This window comes from Coenobita brevimanus, chromosome 93, assembly GCF_032717465.1.
Source record: "Coenobita brevimanus isolate Jiangsu-jjx chromosome 93, ASM3271746v2, whole genome shotgun sequence".
Classification (NCBI taxonomy): domain Eukaryota; kingdom Metazoa; phylum Arthropoda; class Malacostraca; order Decapoda; family Coenobitidae; genus Coenobita; species Coenobita brevimanus.
In genome coordinates, this window is record NC_137046.1 from 13,429,102 (window position 1) to 13,452,664 (window position 23,563).

Here is a 23,563-nt window from a genome sequence, read left to right on the forward strand (position 1 = left end):
CATGGAACCGCCTGTACATTTTTTTTCTGTAGGTACATAGTCCAGGTCCACCAACCAGTGATGAAAGAGGTAGTCTGTATGAGTGACCCTGTCTGGCAGTACAGCAGCAATGTGTTTCCTTGGTGCAGCTGGCTGAACACGTCCATACTCCGCCAGCAGCTAGTGCACGGGTTCTTAGTTAAATAAAGAAAGACCTGATCCAACAGTCTGTGCAAACAATATGAATACATTCAGCAGAGTGATATCAAGAAGGTGTGGGAACACCTTATTGTACCACCTGCAGCACATCCTGAGACAGTCGATGGCACCAGTCAACATATCTGACTGGTGCCATCGACATCCACAGCTGCATGTTGTAGTAATCACTGACCACATTAGGCTTGATCAAAGACCCCTTGGTTCTGTAGTCCTGCTTCCCAGTGGCCTGTATCACACCCTTGTGAGCAATGGTATACATGGGTGCATCTGCTTGACATCCCAGTGGATGACCAACATGTTACCATATCTCCTGGTGAGTAAATCCTGCTTCTCAGTCTTGGTGGGGAAGGCAGGGTACTGCCTCCTTTCGAGCCTAACAGTGTTGCACGTTCCTGTCCCAGGTTCAAGGAGAAACTTCGTCAATGCCAGGGATTTGTAGGGGGTTATCCGTGAGCAGAATCTAGTTAGCCACAAAGTACTTGTCCATTAGCATTTTCAGAGCATCACCTAAGAAGCCATGCAGGTCGTCACTAGGGATATCCACATCTGATGTAAAGTACACTACAAACTCCAGCACCAATCTCCTGCAGTTACAAACGAAAAAGATTTTGATGCCATAATGATGACGTTTGGATAACATGTAATGATAAACCCAGTCATCCCCAAAACAACACAAACAACTCGTCCACCGCTAAATTCCACCGTCACTTTTTGGAAAGGCTGGAAAAACTTGGTGAAATATTCCTTGACCTTGGTCAGAATCAGGTGAATTTTCCAAAGCCTGTCTTTGGGTGCAAGTCCCAGGCTGGAGGAAATGTGTAGGAACTGTAGGATGACAATGTACCTGTCCCATGCCATGAACCTCCCTAATACAGGTGTGGCTGTGAGATTATCTACAATATGATCCATACACGACTGCTGACCGTATTTGCCTCACCAGATGACCACTGGGAATATAAACACCTACCATTTGGCTTGTTGTATGCTTCTGCAACGTTCCAGATAATAATTTACGAAGTTTTGATAGGACTGACAGTGCATATCATTAATACTTACCTGGATAACAAAATTAGAGCACTTTTTTATATGTGCCATCAACATTGCCTGAGCTTGCCACAGTTCACACACATCCACAGGGTACATCCCTCATCTTCCGATTTATCACGTAATGGGAAGTCAAGTCAGTGTAGGAATATTTACTGGTGAAAGTTGATCTCATACTCCGGGTATGACATCAGGGACACTGATTTTTTTTTTTTTTTTGAAAAAATCCATGTTGTGCGAAGTCCCTGGGAAATCTGCCTTAACCCTGCCTGTAAATCATCAAAGATAGCCACCATGGACTCAAACACTACCCCCTCCTCCCACACAAAGTTCTCTAAGGTCCCCATATGCAGCTTCTTGACTGGCTAGCATGCCCGCCCAAATGCGCAGTAGAGGGAGAGAGAATGTGATGAATCAGGGGGTGCTGATTCATCACGCAATGATGCCTGGAGAATGCTGGGATTCAATGCTAAGTCCTGCAGCTGCTCATGTGGTCACCTCTGGTTGTATGAACTCAGATGAAGGACCGCACAATGGGGACATTGCCCTAGAAGTTCCAGGTTGGGACGATGTGGGCAGTGGTGGCAAGAAATTTCTTTGCTGATGCATAGGTAGTTGGACGACTGAAATGTAACATTTCTACCACACATGACTTCTTGCCTGAACCTCCGTGTCCGAGTTCGATGTCAGAAGGGAAGAGGATGTTATTAGGCACTGTGGGAATATCAGCCACCAGTGTAGGGTTGTCAGACTCACTTTATAGTGGCGGCATGAAGCTATAGGAGGAGGCACTGCAGGGTGGAATGGGATCCACATGGTAGCTACACTCTCAGAGGTAGTCTTGCCATATGATTATGACACCATCTTCTCTAATGCCCTGCCGATAACACTATCACTCAATCTTTTCTCTGGATGCATGGGAGGCTTGTCAGGGGTGGAAATGGCAGAAGTTGGGTGGCCACTCTCGATGGGTAGGAAAACTGGATGATGTGTATCCTGAACGTACTGTTGTTTGCACTAGTGTGGCAAGTGGGATCTATGCCTGGGCACCCACACGACTCGTAGAAGCCAAGGTGTCTCACAGGGCACCACTGAAAATGTGTAGGAATTCAAACGGTGGTGGGAAATGCTACAGCCATCATCCGAGTTACCTCGATCTCCTGTTTGATGATAACCATGGCCGTCATTTGGAAATGGACTGGAGAATTTTTGGAATGCTTGCAATAAGCGGTCGATTAGGAATGCTAAATTTGTGCATTATATTACAAGGGGGTGAAGTTAAAAAGGCAATTACAGCTTGGTGAGATGAGTTTAAAAAAAATGAATGAAAAACAACAAAGAGGATGAAGTGGATAAAGGAAAATACTTCTTTAGCAGAATGGAAGGAGTATACTTAGAGAAACACGTGAAGAAACTAATAGAGAGAGAAAAAAGAAGTTAACAGTGATTGAGGAATAAATGTTAATGTATAATGTTTTGAACGAGATGCAAAAAAGAGGTGAGACAGACAAAATGGGAAATACAAGTGTAAGGATTTCTAAGCTAAGAACACCTACAAATGGGAGAGAAGTAAGAAGCACTGGGAAGAATTTTGAAAGAATGATAATGGTAAAGGTGAGAGATGAGTGGTGGTCGTCTAAAGATTACTGGTTTTTAGGACATACAGAAAAGGAATGTGGCACTAGAGAATGTGTCATTGGCAACAGTGAAGAATGCAGTGGGGACTGAAGAATGGGAAGTCAGCAGAGGATAAGGTACATGCAGAGATGATGATGATGATGATGATGATAATAATAATAATAATAATAATAATAATAATGAATGAATGAATGATTGGTTTCTTGTGAGAATAGGGCTACGGCAGGGATGTGTGATGCCGCCTTGGTTGTTTAATATTTATATGAATGGTGTTGTAAGGGAGGTGAATCCGAGAGTGTTAGGTGAAGATCTGAGTCTGGTGAATGCTGATGGTAGAGAGTGTAATTTGAAGTACTTGCTGTTTGTGGATGATACTGCACTGGTGACTGATTCAGAGGAGAGATTGAGACAGTTGGTAGAGGAGTCTGGAAAGGTGTGTGAAAGGAGGAAATTAAGAGTAAATGAGAATAAGAGTAAAGTGATGAGGTTTACGAGGTCAGTAGATGGTAGGAGGATGAATGTAGTTTTAAATGGTGAGGTGCTTGAGGAGATAGAGTGTTTAAGTATTTAGGGTCACATGTTGCTGTGGATGGAAGAATAGATGTAGAAGTGAAGTTGGGAATGAATGAAGTAGGAAAGGTGCTGGGAGGAATGAAAAAGGTGTTTAACTGTTCGCTTAGAATGGATGTAAAGAGAAGGCTGTTTGAGAGTGCAATGGTACTGACTGCATCATATGGAGCTGAAATATGCAATATGCATGTAGCAGAGAGGAAAAGTTTGAATGTAATGGAGATGAGGTGTCTGAAGAGTATATGTGGAGTGACGCGTATGGATCAAGTGAGAAATGATGAAGTGCAAAGAACTGGAGTTATGCGGGAGATGGCTGATCGAGCTGAGCAGAAAGCGTTCCGATGGTTTGGGCATATGGAGAGAATGGATGAAGAGCAACTAGTGAAAAGGATAACTGGACTGGATGTGAGAAGTGTAAGGCTGTGAGAAAGACCACGAATTGGATGGATAGACAATGTGAAGAGCGCATTAAATGCAAGAGGGATGTTTGTAGAGCAAGGAAGAGTGGCTGCACGTAATAGGAATGACTGGAGAGAAATTGTGAATGGATAAATGGTGATGCGGCCCTTAGAGGATATTCTCCTGCATTTTGGTCTGACCAGCTGATCAGGTCAGGTGTGGGTACGGGGATGGGTCCATTATGAGGTGGCAGGGGTAAACCAGCTCTTTTGTTGGGCCCTGCTGCGGATGTCACTGATTGCACTGTACAGTTGACCCTCGTGTAGTGAGGATCTGTCCCTTCTCCCCTAAGGGCTAAGATACAAATAAATGTGTGTGTATGGGTGAGTAAATTGAGAGTGTTTTGTCCTGTCTCGGATGTCTCCCATTCTTTGGGGGAAGCAGACTAGGTATATAGATGGATAAAATAATCGTTTCGTTTCGTTTTTGAAGGCTCCAACATGCTTGCATGCATCGGCCTTGGTTACCTAATGGCGGCTGTCCATGTTGTTTGATCAATGGCAGTCTCCCTGTTCAGGCCCTTAACTCTGAGGTCACACTTAATGACCTCATTGCACGTCTTTCTCGGTCTACCTCTCGCAACCCCACCCCCAGTATTAACACTTCTCACCTTCTGCACCCAGTTATCATCCTCCATCCTCTCCACATGTCCAAACCATCTCAATCTACCTCTCTCATCACATCACCAATACACTCCAGTCCCATCCTACCTCTCAACTCTTCCATCGTAAACCCAGCACCCCCAGGCCTTGCACGCAGGGATGCACTGCACATCCACCTAATCATTGTCATTTCTGAACATTTGAGCCTGCGAATATCCTCTTCCTTTACTACCCAGGTCTCACTACCATACAGCATCACACTCCTAACACATGTTGCATACAAAGACCTCTTAGCATGTAGGAAGAGTCCTCTCAATGTCAGGAGAGGCAACAGCTCCCTGAACTTCTTCCAATCACTTCTCAGCCTAGCCACACAGTAGCTCCAGCCCCTCCTCCAGCACATAACATGTCTCCCAAATAAAAAAAACTCTTACACACACTCAAGAGACTCACCAGCAAGTTCAATCCTTTCACGCCTGACACTCTCTACCTGCTCTCGCCAACACACCGCACACATAAAATCAGCATTATCTTGCAGTCTACCTCTAATACCATTACATTTCTTGTGCACGCATTTATCACAAACACTGCACAAGATGGAATTACTTCCCACGCCCTTGTGGTAAATTGCACATGGCCACTCTCCCTCTTCTTTGACTGTACTGCCACCAACCCTATATATCATCACTTTTGTTTTATCTGCATTTACCCTTAAGCCCTTGTGCCCCATACCATCTCTCCACTTCCTAACTCTTTCCTCTGCCTCCCTTTCATTCTTTGCAATCAACATCAAAACATCAGCATACAACATCTCCCACGGGAGTCCATTTCTAAGTCACGTGAGAGGGCTTCAAGTACACCCTCCCAAAAAAGTATCAGCCCCTTAGGGTACGATGGTTGTGAAAATGAGCAACTTCCGCATACACACGAGTCTATAAATCCGGTACCTCAAAATATATACCACCCAGTATTTGAATCTTTTTCCAATTTTGAGTTTTAGCAATTGCCAAACGTAATATCTGCACTTGTAATTACAGGAATGTGAAATGTGGGAGCTGTGAATGAGGAGAGCAAGAGGGTGGAAGTGGTGAATGTGTTCAAGAGTGCGAGATATGCTGTGATGGCACTGTATGAAACGAAGATGAAAGGGTGCGAAGAGGAGGAGTGGGAGGGTGTGAAATGTGTAAGATCGGGAATGAATGGGAGAGGAAGATGCAAGGAAGGAGTTGCTTTGTTGATGAATGAGGTGTGGCATAGTGGAATGAGAGACTACAAATGTGTCAGCTTGAGGTGTATGTATGTCAAGTTCAAGTCTGAGAAGGTGAAAGTGGCAGTGATTGTGGCGTATGCACCGTGTGAGGACAGGAGTGAGAGAGAGAAAGACAGGTTTTGGGATGAGTTGGGTGAATTAGTGGGAGAAATGCCCAGGAGCTATAAAGTGATTGTGATGGGGGATATGAACGGAAGAGTAGGCACTGGTCCAGAGGATGACAGAATGGGTTGTTATGGAGTACTAGGAGAAAATGATAATGGGAATCGACTAAAGGATATGTGTCAGGAGAGGAGTTTGTGCATTTGTAATTCGTATTTCAAACACAAAGATGCACATAAATATACATGGTATAGAGGAAACGGGGATCATTTTGAAAGAAGCCTGATTGATTACGTGCTCGTAGAGAGGTCGGTGATGGGAATGGTTGCTGACACGAGGGCGGTAAGCGGACGATGTGGAGGTCTGTCAGATCATATGATTGTGGTATGCAAGATCAATCTGAGAGGAGTGAGGTGGATCAAGAGAGAGAGAAGAGCAGTTAGGGTGAAAGACTGAAAGTTGAGAAGCTGAGGATCAAAGAAGTGGCAGATGATTACAGGACCAAAGTAGAGGACGAGTTAGATTCATTGAACTGGAATGAATTGGATCTGGACAGCCTGTGGAATGCATATAGGGATTCCTTAGTTAGGAATGCTAAAGAGGTGTGTGGTGTGGCAAGAGTATCAACAAAAAAGAAGGGTACGGCATGGTTGGATGAGGAGGTTAAGAGAGCGGTGGAGGAAAAGAGGAAGAAGTGGATAAAGTGGTTACAGGATAGGGGTTCAGTTGAAATAAGAACTGAGTCTATCGAGAGCAAGAAGCACGTAAATAGACTAGTGAAGAGGAAAAAGAAGGAGGTAAATGATGATTTGAGAAGAAAAATTAACACGAACTACTCTGAAAATAGGAAGTTATTCTGGAAAGAGGTGCGGAAATGTAGAAGTGAAAGTGGAAAGAAATGTGATAGTGTGAAGGGTGCAGGTGGTAGGTTACTAACCCATGGAGATGACGTAAGGACCAGAGGGAAAGAATATTTTGAAAGCCTGATGAATGGGAATAGAGATAGCAGTGTGGCTGTAAACATGACTGGTTTCAGGGGTGTGCAGAAAAGGAATGCAGTGCCAGGAGACGTGACACATTCACAGGTGAAGAGCGCTATGAAACGGCTAAAAAATGGGAAAGCAGCTGGAGTTTGTGAGGTGTATGCAGAGATTCTTAAGTGTATTGGAGATATATAAGAAGGCATGGATGAGTTAAACTGTTCCTGCAGAGTGGAAAAAAGGCTGTTATTGTACCCCTGTACAAAAATAAAGGTGAGCGAAGTGAGTGCAAGAATTTTCGTGGCATAAGTTTATTGACTGTGGTAGGGAAGGTATATGGAAGAATTATTATAGAGAAAGTAAGAGAGATATCAGAAGTCCTAGTGAGTGATGAACAGGGTGGCTTTAGGAGTGGCAGAGAATGTGTGGATCAAGTATTTGCAGTGAGACAGATAGCAAAGAAGGCTTGTGAGAGGGACCATAAGGTGTTTATGGCATTCATGGATCTGGAAAAAGCATACGACAAAATAGACGGAGAGGGATTGTGGAAAGTTTTGCGCATGTATGGTGTAGATGGTAAGCTGCTAGGTGCTGTCAAGAGTTTTTATGGTGGTAGCGAAGCATGTGTAAGGGTTAATGGGCATTTAAGTGAATGGTTCACGATCGGTGTGGGCGTGCGACAAGGTTGTGTGATGTCCCCATGGTTGTTCAATGTATATATGGATGGGGTGATGAGAGAAGTGAAAACACGAGTAATGGAGAGAGGGATGGCGTTGGTAATGAATGGTGATGGATGGAATATCTCAAATTTGTTGTATGCTGATGATGCAGTACTGCTTGCAAGTACCGGACAGGAACTTGGTAGGCTAGTGCAGAGTTTTGCTGATGTCTGTGAGCGCCGTGCCTTGAGTGTAAATGTAGAAAAAAATGAATTGATGGTTACTGAGAGGGAAGGGTACTCCCAGTGTGATGTCACAGTGAATGTAGAGAGACTGGAATTGATGAGAGAGTTCCAATACATGGGTACAGTGACAGAAACGAGAGGAAAATGTGCAAAGGAAGTGGAAAGTAGAGTGACACAAGGAAGAAAAGAAGCTCGTGCAATGAAGGCTTTGATAAGAAACAGAGGCTTGAGTGTCGCAGCTGCACGAGGCTTATATGAGGGAGTGTTAGTGCCAACTCTAATATATGGGTGTGAGACTATGGTGTGGCATGAGAATGAAAAGTCAAGAGTAAGAGCAGTGGAGATGGGACTGTTGAGGAATGTATGTGGAGTACAGATGGTGGATAGGATACGAAATAATGTGATTCGTGAAAGGTATGTAGTGAGGAAGTCGGTGGATACCAGAATCGAAGAGAGTATCCTGAGATGGTATGGTCATGTGGAAAGAATGGATAACAATAGAGAGGTGAAAAAGGTGTACCTGAGCGAATTTGAAGGAGCGAGGAGGCGAGGTAGGCCAAGGAGAAGGTGGAGAGATATGGTGGATGAGTGTTTGAGGAAGAGAGGTTTGGAAGTCGGTGAGGCTAGGGAACTGACAAGAGATCGTGCTCGCTGGATGAATGTTGTAAGGAGAAATGCATGATCAGGGAATTTGACACCCCTTGTGAGCACGGCAGGGTCCGGATTGACTCAATCGGATACGATTGTGTGAAGCTGCAGAATGTGGTGAATTTTTGTTGGCGTATCCGGTATTGCCAGGAGGCGGGGGCTTGAATGATGAGTGAATGGAAGTGTGGCCTACTTGGATTGGGCAAGTTTGTGCTGTCTGGACATTGCTACTCCTCACCATGCCCTTGGGAGGGAAAGGAGGTCCGGATGATGATGATGATGATGATGTAATTACAAGATGTGCCATGTATTACTGTCATAAAGACTTTGTAGTTACTTGTAGAGAAGTATATTTTAGACTTGTGGTCGAGCAGCTTTTATATCTTGTAGTAGCTTCCCCACCAAATGTCATGTAGTGACAGGAGAGGTAAAGAATAGTATGGGATTATTTTTATTTGTCTTGGAAATATTAAACACGGAACGAGTATAAGTCCCGGGTAGCTACCTTCCTGTCTCGCTATCTCTCTCTCTCTCTGTTCTAAGGCTAATCTCCGTCTCGACCTCTCTCTAGGGTCGCTTGTCTCCTTCTGTCTAGCCTGTTCGGTGGCTAATCTCCGTCTGAGCTCTCTTTCCTAAATTCTGGTGTAGCAGGGGTGTCACGTGTGTTCCTCGTGGGTGGACTAGATCTTTGTTCACGAGAGGACTGCTGACAGCTAACTGCATCATCTCCTTACTGGCCGCTGTCGTCAGCTTTCCTCAGTGTTAAGAGTGTGTAAGCATGTTTAGCACTGCTCGATTCTCGCAGACACAACACCTTCTCATCATCTGACTCCCTGCTTCTATCTGTCTCTCTATCTATCTATCTATCTATATAATATGTAGTCTTTACCACACTGCTCGGTCGCGCGAAAATGGCGTACCATCGACATTTAATAGTCATAACATATTAATACATATTATATATACATTATAATGAACTTATAAGTTAATTAAGTGAAATACATAATATTGTAAAAGTAACATAATTGTATGAATATTGTATACATATATTATTCATAGTAAATAGTGATTATTCAGTAATATTACGCATATAATTGTGCAATGGTAATACTGCTAGGTTATACATTACATAAGAGTTATCACTTTAGTAATGTCTAATATTTCACCTAACTTGTATGATGATACTGGTAATACAGAATTGTGCTATAATTGTATGACTTATAATATTGTACTAACATTGTGGTACTACATAATTGTAACATTTTATGAATTGTTACAAAATATTGTGTTAATGCATAATTCTGTTGGCCTTACAATTGTAGTTACATTCGTTAATGCAACTATTACATAAGTGTCTTGGCCTTATAATTGTAGTTAAAGTTACATAAAAGTTACATCTTGTTAATGCAACTGTTAATTGGCAAAGTGTAACATAATGCAATCGTTTGTCGTTACATAATTGTTACATATTGTTGTAGTTACATAATTGTAGTTAAAGTTACATAAAAGTTACATCTTGTTAATGCAACTGTCACATAAATTGGTACATATTGTTTGTAGTTCCATAATTGTAGTTAAGGTTACATAAAAGTTACATCTTGTTAATGCAACTGTTACATAATTGGCAAAGTGTAACATAATGCAATCGTTTGTCGTTACATAATTGTTACATATCGTTTGTAGGTACATAATTGTAGTTAGTGTAACATAATGCAATCGTTTGTCGTTACATAATTGTTACATATCGTTTGTAGTTACATTATTGTAATATGGAGTAACAAAATTGTAATAACTGCAGTCCTAACATATGCTGCGGTCGATGATAGTGATGATGTGTCATGCCACTTGTTTGTGGAGACACAATTTGCTTTTTTTGTTTGTAGTTTATGTGGTATTTTGGCATATGTAGTAACACTTACACTTATTTTCATTTGTTTGTTATGTGATCTTACTCTATTTCTCTTTTTTCCTTCTTACTTTTTTTTTTTTTATAATTTGTTTCTCTTTGCTTGTGTACACTTTTTCCATTTTGTTCATGGTTGCATAATTACTGGTTAATTTCCTTGGGATACTTTTTTTTTTTAAGTTTAGTTTATATTGCACAGATATTATTGAAAACGATATTATATAGTCCCATATTTTGTTATTTTATATAAAAAAAAAAATATATATATATACACTATATACAGTATTAACTATACACACTGATTTGTTGTTCACCTGTACCTATCGTGAGTAATATGTGTGTCAGGACTGTGTGGAAATCATTGTCTTCACGATTGTGTTGAAGATGTTCACTCTTGCTAACGGCATTTGTGTTGGCCATTTTTTTTTTTTTTTCGTAAGTTAATTTATCTGTTTCCACTAGGTAGCTTTAATTAATAAATGTTTAATACAGTTCTTTTAATCGCTCACTGAGTAACTGTGATGGTATATTTTCTTTATTACTTTGTAGATATAATAATGTATAGCTGTATGTATGAAACACGTATTTTATGTAGGTATAAATGGTAACACTCGTTGGTATTAAATAAATGTTATAATAAATGAATGAATATATACAGTGTATAATATTTATTGTTGGCGCAAGTATTTAATGATTGAATTATGAAGATAATTGAAGTAGGTATATGTATTTAAGCTGTAACTATACAGTACGTTTTATGTTTGTGCAGAAGCTTATTGTCTATCACTGTGTATTGTATAAATGAAGTAACTATGTAACTCACTAATTTTTACCGTGGTGGAAATGGTGTGAGTGGTGTTGCACGTGGTGATAGCGTTGTCCTTCGCGGGTTGATTGGCGCGCTGTCGTCTCAGCACATGGTGACGTCGGCTTCCCACACTGGTAGCTGTGGTGAGTGAATGAGTAGCGATGAGTAACTTGAGTGAAGATGAGTGAGTAAGATGAGTTATGAGTCGTGTCTCACTCTTCGTTTGTTTGTTCCGTTTTTCTATGTCGATGTTTTCTCGGTCCTTTTCTCTAGTGATTTACTCGTTGTAGAATGAAGACTGCCGCTTCTTGTAGGTGCGTGTAGAAGATTATACAGACGACGTAGAGTTGTTAATTGTAGTTGATTGTAGATGGCTGTAGTTCGCTGATTCGTCGTAGACTTGTAGACTATTTGCACTGTAGGCTGTATTTTGTAGGATTCAATGTAGAACTGAAGCTAATCTTGTAGTCTCGGTTGCTTTTGTAGAAATTTGCTTTTAATTCGGAGACGATGTCCGTAGATTTGCTGGTTTGTCGTTAAGCTACTTGCAAGGCGTCGAGTGATCTCTTGACCTCTGCATCAGCGTAATGATCTGGGAGACGGAGGGGGCTGGATGGAGAGAATACTGTCAGGAGCTGATGTTGTTGGTTGTTTTCAATCTTGATATTTTGTAGGAATTTAATGTTGATTCGTAGACGAGGTTCGTATACGTTCGCTGCTACCAAATGTCATAAAATGCTACCAAATGTCATTACAATGCATCGTCCATGCTTCAGAATGATACGTGCTGTAATTGGGCCTATAATTTTTTGGGAGAGTGTACCATGATAAACGACAAAGGACTCAAAACTGACCCTTGATGCACACCAACATTCAAGGAAAACTCATCACTCAAATCTCCATTTACTCTTACCTGTGTGCGAGCACCCACATACATGGCCATAACCACCCTAACCAGCCACTCCTCCAACCCAAGCTTTCTCATTGTCCGTTTCACCACCTCTCTAGGGACTCTGTCAAAGGCCTTTTCCAACCAACAAAAACAAAATACAGACCCGTTTTCTTTCCAATATACTTTTTCTGAAGCTGTCGAACAATGAATATGGCATCAGTGGTCCCCCTGCCTGGCATAAACCCAAACTGCATCTCATCAATATTCACTCTTTCTTTCACTCTTTCTGTAATCATACCTTCTAGAACTCTCTCTAGTACCTTCATTGTCTGATCTAATAATAATAATAATAATAATAATGTAGCAGAGAGAGGTTAATGAAAGATCTGCCAGAATTATGCCCGAACCAACGTAAGTGCAGCTTTCCCAGTGAAGTTGAAGAAGGTTACATATATAAAGGTAAACGAAGTGAGTGCAAACATTTCTGTAGGATAGGTCAGCTGAGTGTTGTAGAAAAGTTATATGAAAGAAAAATGATAAAGACGATAACGAATTTATCAGAATGCCTGACGAGTGATGAACAAGCAGGCTTTGACAGGAGTTAGCGAATGTGTGGATTACGTTGCCGCACCAGGACAGAGTGCGGGGAAAATATATGAGGAGCATTGTAAAATAATTATGAAATTTATAGATTTCGAAAACTTGGATAAAGATTAAGGTTTTCCGTAGGCATGGTGTAGATCGAAAACTGATGATTACTGTATAGGGTTTATATAATGGTAATGATGCATGTAAAGTATAACTGGATGCCTTAGCATGCAGTCATTCAAGTGTCCTAACTGTTAAGCTAGATTAATGGAGACTTCAATTAGGAACCTCAAAATTCGCTTGGTCATATTTTAGACAGCAGAATTCAATCTTTGCTCTTGCCTTACCGTGGTTAAGTACAGCATGTGCTAGTTATGTTATATTTTTTTGTGATATTTTGTTTATTCTGGTGATAGTTTGATACTGGTTTGAACATTTAGTAATTATGGATATTTTGATGTCCAAGAGTCTGATGATGGCATATTTTATCCTGAAACTAAGTGACCTTAAAAAAAAAAAAAAAAAACATAAAATATAGCATTATCATTATTCTACCTGGCTGCCTCTACACCTATGAAAACTAATCATTTCAGGAAGTGAATTTCAGCCTAAGCCTTATACAAATCACCTACGCAAGATCAAAAGTGATAGACTACACCTTCCCTCTAGCCATGTGGCACAACCGAATCATTGTTCGTCGCGGAAATCCAGAAGTTGATCCCTGGGGCTTCGCACTGCCTTTGAAACCTGAAGTGTGGTTTTCCCTGTTTATGGCACTTCTGGCCGTGCTCGCTGCAATGGCTGTATTATCTTACTGGTTCTCTGACAAAACGCTGACACGGACCAAGTTCTCGTCCATCTACCAAAGCTGTGTTCGTGTTCTTCTGCAGGAAGGTAAAGTTTCCTTCTTTAAGTTTGTATTATATAAATATGAAAAGTTTGCCACAGAATTAAGGCATGTAACTAATATCATTATACTCCTTGCTGAAGCAGATCTGGGCGTAAGTGTCTCAGGGTGGCGGTGGGGGGAGCGGTTGTTGCTGGGAGTGTGGATGATGATGGTGTTAGTAATGACACAGAGTTACGTGGGCAATCTCATGTCCCTCCTGGCCGTCAGACATATCCCTCTGCCCATACAGATGCTTAAAGACATCTTCCATCACCCAGTCGTTGTTGTCACACCCAAAGGAACAACGATGACAACGTCATTCTTGGTTAGTGCCACTTTTGCTTCCTTTTAAATAATTGTGACTATAGGATATTAGTTGTTGTAACTGGTGCCCACGTCGTCTAGCATTTTAGCTACAGGGAGATTTGTTACCCTCAGGCCATATAGTCAGTGGTGGGCAGCACAAACGAAGAAGGACCTTGCACAAGCGCAATGTGCAATCCACAGTTCACTACCTTGCGCAAACGCAAGTGCACAATCTGACAAATGTTTAGCTTGCGCAATGTTGCAAATTGCAAGCGCAAACCATTTGCATATACTTGTGGGAATTACTGTAAAATATTAATATATTTAAATAAAATAGCATACTTACTTTTATTTATAATTGTTATTTTCTATTATTTGTAATTTGCGCAAGTGTGCAATCCAATACTTAGCTTGAGCAGTGTTGCTAAGTGCTAGCGCAAACCACTTGCATATAATTGTGGGAATTACTGTAAAATATTGAGATATTTAAATAAATTAGCATACTTTTATTTATTACTATTCTGTTTACCTATCTATTGCAAGACGCCTTAATCTCGTAAAGGGTGGCCACTGGCCACAAATAAGTAACAAATTGCCTCCATGTTGCCCTGTCTCCCGCCATTTCATTGCCCTGCTCCCAGCTCACACTCCTCTCTCTCATATACTTCTCCAATCCATCCCTCCATCTCATCCTTGGCCTTCCCCTCCCTCTTCCCCCCTCCACGTCACTCACACTCTCCTCGTTAGTCTCTCATTCTCCATCCTCTCCATATGACCAAACCACCTCAGTGTGTTTCTCCTAACGCTTCCAATCACATCCACAATCACACCACAACGATCCTTCACTTCCTGACTTGTCAGTCTGTCTCTCCATGTAACTCCACAGGCTCCTTTCAAGTAACTTATTTATTTCCACAGCTCTCACTCTTCACTTCTGGCCCTCCAAGAAGATCAGAGTTTCACTTCCATGGAGAGACAGGGAAATGTGATGTTGCCAGTTTTACTTTTATTTGCATTTTTGCAAGACGTTTTATTTAATAATTCAATATAGATATACAATAGCATGTGTGATTCCTTACAAAAATCATTAAAACATATTACTTAAATCAAATATCCACAGCCTGTTTTAATTATTTTTGTGAGGAACTGCATATGCTACTCTTAATAAATATTTTTAATTGATTATTATTTATTAATAATAATAATTTAAAACATATTAAAATACATTATCTCTGTTGAAGCATTTTAAGAAATGCTACTACCCTCCATCCCTTCCGCCTCCCCCAGAACCCTCATGACCCACCCGAGCCTCCCCCAACCCTTGTCCAGACATACCGTACGGGAAGCTCCCAAGACCAGCTGTGTCTTGGATTGTGCAGTGCGCAGTCCACGGGACAGGTGCGCAAGGCAGGTGCACAAGTGCAAATTTAGTTGTGCAAGCGAAACTAAATTTGCACTTGCACACCTGCCTTCTCATGTGCATAAGCGCAATATTGCGCATGGTCTCGTGCGGTGCGCAATGTGCAAACGATATTCACCAGAGCACAATGGTGCACAATTGTGCTTTGTGCAAGTGTTTGCACACCTGCCCAGCATTGCATATAGTAATTTAATAATTCCATTATTAATGAATGTTTAAATAATATTTGTTTTGTTTTTTAATTACAACTTAATCACAGGTACATCGAGATTTGAAAGCTGTCTTATTCAGACTTTGAATATAATTAAACTAAGCAATTTATCCCCTAGGATGGCTACAGGCTTTCTCGTAATTTTCTCTTATAGCCAAACAAATGTGCATAGCATGTTTTCATATCCCTTTCCATCAAGGTGGCCCCATTGCCAAGAGAAATCTATGGTTAAGTCATGAGAACTGAAAAAAAAAATAACGCTGCCAGTTATCCAGTGTGGTGTCACAAATCAGTGCAGTTGACCAACTGATGACTACTCAGTACTGCACAGGTTGAGGGCGGTATTTCATTTCCGGCGCACATCAGGCCCGTATCCAGGAAATTCAACAGAGGGGTGATCTTCATTTACCAGAACTCATACATAGGTTTATACCAACAAAATACATACTTAAGTAGATACACATAGATGGATGCATGGATATAAAAGACTCATACGCAATTAATTTTTTCTCTCTCATATATATATATATATATATATATATATATATATATATATATATATATATATATATCCCTTAAACAGTACACCTAGTTGCGCCTATACACCACTAGGACACCTGGGTCTCACAGACCCACCAAATAGAAAAAAAAAAAAAAAATACTTGTGTTTTATTTACTGAATCTTTGACCAATCTACAACCTTTTTGGTTCAGTTTACTATGCAATAATGAATATACAATTAAAATTAACATATTTCAAGCATTTTAGGCAAATTTTTGAAAAAAATCTGTACCGCTTCTGTTTACATGGATCCCATAAGAAAAGAAATGACACAATGATGCTCACACTGCTGTCAAAGCTAGTGGCATGAAGGGTCTTCGTGGTGTGGAGGAGGCAGTTCAAGGGTGAAAAAATTTGCATCACACAACAGTAAATTTCAGCCCCCCTTATCCAGGACACCTGGGTCTCACAGACCCAACCACGATTTTAGTGTGTTATACACCAAAACAGGAGACCTGGAAAACCACACAGCCACCTTTAGCATGGGCATCCAAACTTAGGAAGCTATTGGGAAGGACAGGGGTCCCTGGCATATAGTAGTTGCTGAACCAGTAAGTGGCAAAAAGTGGCCGGGTCTCACAGACCCAGGTGTACTGTTTAAGGGATATATATATATATATATATATATATATATATATATATATATATATATATAGCATCAGCCGTTTGAGTGGCCACTGCAGACCAGCCTATCCCGACCGAAGTGGTGACAGTACAGCCAATGTATCTCTACCAATTGGCTTAGGCTGTCTGGTAGAGATTGTATGTAGGGTTAGAAATGTTTGTAATATATCTATAAATATATATATATATATATATATATATATATATATATATATATATATATATATATATATATATATGTATATATAGTCCGACGCCCTAATCCCGCAAAGGGTGGCCACAGACAAAACGCCTCCAAGTCGCTCTGTCACCCACAAGTCGACTACCCTCCCCCAACTCACCCCCCTCCCTCATATACCTCTCAACTCCATCCCTCCACCTCATCCTTGGTCTACCCCTCCCTCTCACTCCCTCCACCTCACCTACATACATCCTCTTAGTCAGTCTTTCATTCTCCATTCTCTCCACATGTCCAAACCACCTCAGTGTATTTCTCCTAATCTTCTCAACCACATCCACCCCACAACGTTCCTTCACTTCTTCATTCGTCAACCTGTCCCTCCATGTCACTCCACATGCTCCTCTCATGTAACTTGTTTCCTCTGCTCTCACTCTTGACTTGTTCCCCCCTTGCAAGGTCCACGCCTCGCTTCCATCCGTCAGGGTAGGGATCACAATACTGTCATGCAGTGACTTCTTAACTTCCATACTCACCTCCCTATTTCTCATCACTGCTTTCAGTGTACCAACAACCTTTCTTCCCTGCTGTACCCTTTCACGCACTTCATCCCCCAAAGTTCCATCCTTACTCATCACACTACCCAAGTACTTGAATGCACTCACATTCTCCATATCCTCACCATCCAACCTCACTGTACATTCTGTGACTTCATTCCTCTCAAACACCATAACTTTACTTTTGTTTATATTAACTTTCAGCTTCCTCCTCCTACACACTGTCCCAAATTCATTCACCAAACCTTGCAACTCCCATCCATCTTCACTCGACAATACTGTATCATCAGCAAACAGCAACACCGGAATCTTCCAAATCTCACCCTCAATCATTAGAGCCACCCCCACATCCACTGCCCTACCTTGCACCTCCTTCACAACCCCATCCATGTATATATTAAACAGCCATGGAGACATCACACACCCCTGTTTCAGTCCCACATTGAGATCAAAGAACTCACTCAGCTCACCATCCACTCGCACCGTAACCCTAGCTCCCTCGTACATACTCTTCACAGCACTCAACAATTTCCCCTCCACTCTATAGATTCTTAATACCTTTCACATACCTTGCCTATCTATTCTGTCATAAGCTTTCTCCAAGTCCATGAAGGCAGCATACACTTTCCTTCCCTTCTCTAGATACTTCTCCACTAAACATCTTAGAACAAATATCTGATCTACACACCCTTTTCCCTCCCTAAATCCCCCTTGTTCTTCTCCAACTAGCTCCTCTGTCATATACCTAACCCTATCAATGAGTATTCTACCATATATTTTACCAGTCACACTAAGTAGGCAAATACCCCTATGGCATATTATTATTATTGTGCTGTACTTACACCATCCATGTCCACTTTAGCTACCAGCAATCACTATGCCATCCTCAGTCATACACAAACTACCTAAGATGGATTTAAACATGAGCACAAGAATTAAGTTGACTTAACCAAAGCCTGAAACTATGCAACTAATCAATGAAACAATGAAGCCCTGGGAAGAATTGAGTATGAGTATGTTCAACCCATATTGTGTGTATACCCCAGCACCAACTGTCTCCATAATCTTCTCTATTGTATTTGCAATAGTGCTGTTGGCGATGCACAGAATGCAAACAAGAATTGCAAACTTAGAGTCAGTATTTACTGGAGGAAGAGTGGGCATTCAAGTGAGTCCCCTGAGTGAAATGAGTATTTTTTTTCTATGCGGCTAAGGAGGGACCAAAGGCTAGGAGCCCGCAACAGATCCTCCCAGGAAAAAAACAAAAACAATACAAAAGTGAGCCAAATTCAAGATCTGTTCATTTCGAGATGCCTGGACATACTACGTTTGAAAGACTGGCGATCATAGGAAGCAGGAAATACAGACAGAGACAGTTCCAGAGTTGACCTGTTGCATAAATGAAGGACTGGGAGTAACGGTTAACTCTTGCATCAGAGAGATGGACAGGAAAGGGATGGGCGTTTGTTGCTAGACGAGAGCTACCCGCCCATCGTAAAGGTGGAGAGATGCAAGCAGACAGTTTAGAGGAGCAGTGACCATGGAAGTAGCGATAGAAAAGAGATAAAGAGGCAACAGTGTGGCGAAGAGACAGAGGTTGAAGGGAGCCAGTAAGAGGAAGAGAGTTAATGAGACGAAAAGCCTTTAACTCCACCCTATTAAGAAGAGCTGAATGTGGGGAGCCTCCCCACACAAGAGAATTGTACTCTACACAGGAGCGAATAAAACCCATGTATAAAGTCAACAACTGTTCAGGGGTAAAGAAGGTACGGAGTTGGCTTAGCACACCTTATCTCTTGGAAGCTGATTTTACATGAGATGTTTTATGATTTTTACAAGATAAATCCCGAGTGAATGAAACCCCAAGCATGTTCAAGGATGATGCAGGCTTGAGCTGGATACTATTAAACATTAGTGGGTACTCCTATGGAAGATTCTGTCGGGTTGATAGGTGTAAAAATTGAATCTTTGGTGCGTTGAAAACAACAAGATTATTCTTACCCCAGTTAGGGATACGAGCCAAGTCAGACATTAGGTGTGTCATAGCCTCATCCCTTGTTTGCTGAAGTAACTGCTGGGATGATCGTTGTGGGAACCGAATGGAAAGGTGAAGGGTGGAACCATCAACGTACGAGTGGATAGGGTTAGATATACAGCTTAGAAGATCACTGATGAATAAAAGGAAGAGAGTTGGTGATAGGACAGAGCCCTCAGGAACATCACTGTTGATAGATCTAGAAGAACGATGGCCGTCTACAACAGCGGCTATAGAACGACCAGAAAGGAAGCTGTAGATGAAGGCACAGATAGAGGGATAGAAACCGTAAGAGGGCAGTTTGGAAATTAAAGTTTTATGCCAGACTCGATCGAAAGCCTTTGAGATGTCAAGTGCAATGGCAAAGCTTTCGCCTAAGTCCCGAAAGGAGGAGGAACTGGAGTCAGAAAGGTAGGCGAGAAGATCACCAGTGAAGCGTCCCTGACGGAACCCAGAAAGGAGGTTGTGATAGGAAAGATGCTTTAAAATTTTTTGGGGAACACTAGACTCAAAAACTTTTGAGACACAGGATGTTAAAGCAATTGGACGATAGTTAGAGGGTTGGGAATGGTCACCCTTCCTTGGGACTGGCTGAATAAGAGCAAACTTTCAGCAAGAAGGAAAGGTACAAGCTGAAAGACAATGGCGAAAGAGTTTACCTAGGCAGGGTGTAAGCACAGAAACACAGTTCTTGAGGACAATAGGAGGGACTCCATCAGGCCCAAATGCCTTGTTAGTATTAAGGCCAGTGATGGCAGAAAACACATCATCTGAAGAAATTTTAATGTCAGCATGAGGAAGTCAGAGGGAGGAAGTGATGGAGGAACAGCACCTGAATCGTTTATGGTGGAATTGGAGGAGAAAGCCTGAGTGAAGAGATCTGCTTTATCAGTAGAAGAAATAGCTACAGAGCCATCAGAGTAGAAAAGAGGAGGGAAGGATGATGAGGTATAGTTGTCAGATAGTTTTTTGGCAAGGTGCCAGAAGGAGCGGGAAGAATTCAAGTTGGAGAGCTGAGAGCATTTGGTACGGATGAAATTGTTTTTAGCAGTGCCTACTGTGCTTACGGGCAGTGTACCACCGAAAGTAAGTATGCACTGTGTTGGCAGGTTATACTCTGGGATATAAAACAAACTGAAATCCATGAAGATCTTTGCATACATTGTAAGAAGCCTTGTGGAAGATTACAAACTTGATAATAACTGAACTGGAAAACATTAGTGGGATATTGTAGGTTTGAGTGAGATCCACTGAAAAGAAAAAGTAATCCAGCTCGAAGACAGCAACTGCCTATTTTACTACAGAGGAAGGCAAAATGAAAGAATTAGTGGTGTAGGATTTCTAATAACCAGAAATCTTGTAAACAACATTGTTTAACCCGTCACCTCCCGAGGTTTTCTGCACCTCCGACATCCCCCAGTCCCGAGGTATTTTCGAAAAATTTTTTTTTTGGCTAAAACCTCCGCTTTTCGTAAGAAACATTGGAAATTCATAGAGAAATCGCTCACCTGAGGTTTAAAATACTCAATCCAGGTAGGAGTTCCTCCTTACCTGACTGGGTTTTCTAACATGCTGGCACCAAAGAAAACGAGTTCTATGGGAGGGTAACTATTTTATCCACTCATAAACGGTATTTATTTATTTACTTGGTACGAATTTATATGTAGTATGAGAGTATATTGGTTTTCAAGCAGTAATATAGGCATTATAAACACTGTTTCACTTACTAACTCATCATCATTCATGACCTCTTTTTCCCAAATTACCTGATCATCATTTCTGACTGTTTCTTCCTCTAATGCTATGTAAACCTTGTCCTCCACATTGTCATCGATTGGGGAATCACTCTGGCCCTGAATGTCTTTATTGGCCAGGTCACTGGTAACAGGTGAATTGCCGAGACAATGGCGTGAGGGGGGGAGGGGGAGGTTATGAGGTGTAAGGCATTGTCCCTGCTTGGCATCTTGTAGAGGAATAGAGGAAGGTGTCCCGTGTATACATACGAAAAATCACGCCCGAAAATTGAAAATTGTGCAAATTAGGGACCTTACAATTGCACGGCGTACCGGTACGTCGCCGGGACTGGCAAATGCAAATCGTTGCAACATACCCATACATCGATGGGACGGGACGGGTTAATTCAGCAGTGTATTTGATGGAGTAGCATTGGTCATAATTAGACTGTACAAAAAATATACACTGGAAGTAATACAAGTATATGCACCAACTTCTCAGAGCTCAGATGAAGAAATAGAAACATTCTATGACAACATCTTCCAGATTATGGACGAAGAAAAGACCACATATACTATACTCATGGGAGACTTCAATGCAATAGTTAGGATGTCGAAAAATGAAGAAGCATGTATGGGAAAATTTGGAGTGGGAGAAAAGAATGAAAGAGGAGAAATGGTGGTAAATTTTGATGAAATGTTTAACATGAGAATAATGAACACATTCTTTCACAAAAGAACAGAGAGAAAGTGGACCTGGAGAGGCCCAAATGGAGAAACAAAGAATGAAATTGACTTCAGTATAGCAGATAAGAATAACACAATCACAAATGTCACAGCCATCAACAAAGTAAATATAGGAAGTGATCATAGAATGGTGGGTTGCAGAGCCAGATTCAATTTCAGTGGTGAAAGAAAGAAGATGATTACAAATAAAAAGATATGCCCAATAAAAGTAAATGAAAACAAAGCAGCCTTTCAGTGGGAAATAAAGAACAGATTTCAGGTTCTAAGTAATGCTGAATGTGATATTGATGAGCTGACAGACTTTTTTTTTTTTTTTTTTTTAATAATCATGGCGGCGCAACTGCCAGGGTCATATGCCGCCGTATAGCAAAGAAATAAAAAGCAAAAAACAAAAAACAGAGGATAAGCCACACAATAAAAAAAGGAGAAATTCTAAATATCCTTAAGAAGTCCTGCCTCCTTCACAAAGGAGAGGGTTGCCCCTCCCAAGACACAGGCATCCACCCCAAGCACGGAGGAAAGATGATACACACCACCATCCGTTTGGTGGTCAGACAGGAACCGACGCCGCAAATCCTCAAGACTAGGACACTCCACCAACAGGTGCCGAACAGTCAAGGGAACCAGACAGTCATCACAGAATGGAGGAGGAGCCCTCTCCATTAAAAAACCGTGAGAGAAACGGGTGTGGCCAATGCGGAGGTGGCACAAAGCAGTCTCCCATTGACGAGGGAAGCCCTGGTAACTGAATGAGCCCACCTTCTGGCAAATCGAGCGCAACTTATTGGCACCCACAGCATCCCAATGCCCCTGCCAACAGCACCAAACCCTGAAGGCAATAAAGGAGCGCATATCTGCAGCAGGCAGACGATACAAAGGGGACTGTGCAAGAGGGGGACGAGCCGCTGCCGCCTTGGCCAGCTGATCAGCTCGTTCATTCCCTGCCACTCCTACATGAGCTGGAACCCAACAGAAATCTACACGAAGTCCACGACGCCCTAAAAGGAAAAGCCACTCTAAAATGGATAAAACCAAAGGATGAGAGGGATTAAAAGACTCCATTGCAGAAAGAGCACTTCGTGAGTCACTAAAAACAGTAAAAGCAGTGTGGGGGAGAGTGAAGAGAATCTGAAGGGCAAATAAAATAGCAGTCAGCTCAGCCGTAAAAACAGAAGAAGTCACAGGGAGGCTCCCACCTCGACAGAAGGTGGGAAACACCACACCAAAGCCCACACCCGCATCAGACTTAGATGCATCAGTATAAACTGGTATGGAGTCCCCATGAGAAGAGGCATGCTCTAAAAACAGAGAAAATAAAACCTGAGAAGGAAGGGAGGCCTTACTGGATGAGAAGAAACGACAAAATGTCACCCTGGGGAGAAGCCAGTAGCCCACCCTCGGGACACGGTGGGGAGTGATCGGCACAGAAGGAACAGAGAAGCTAGACATAATTGACTGCACCCTGAAACCAAAGGGCTTTGGAAAGGATGGCCGAGTGGCAAAAATAGGTGACCGAGAATCTTGAGAGACCTTGACAAAGGGCACAGAGTCTGGGAGACGAGATAAGCGATACCAACATCTCATCAAAAGGGAAGAGCGGAGCAAGTCTAAAGGAAGGACAGCAGCATCAGCCAACAAACTCGAAATCGGGGAAGATCGGAATGCCCCAGTGGCGAGACGAACACCAGCATGA

At 41.8% G+C, this 23,563-nt stretch overlaps 1 protein-coding gene across 1 annotated transcript in view; it reads left to right on the top strand.

Annotated features, from left to right (window-relative positions):
* The window catches only part of LOC145412363 (uncharacterized), a 138,988-nt gene that overhangs the window by 98,488 nt on the left and 16,937 nt on the right, over nt 1-23,563 (top strand). Inside the window, exons 8-9 of the mRNA XM_080282252.1 lie at nt 13,203-13,503; nt 13,603-13,823. Coding sequence (XP_080138378.1) covers nt 13,203-13,503; nt 13,603-13,823 — 522 coding nt within the window. The remainder of the gene's footprint in view (nt 1-13,202; nt 13,504-13,602; nt 13,824-23,563) is intronic.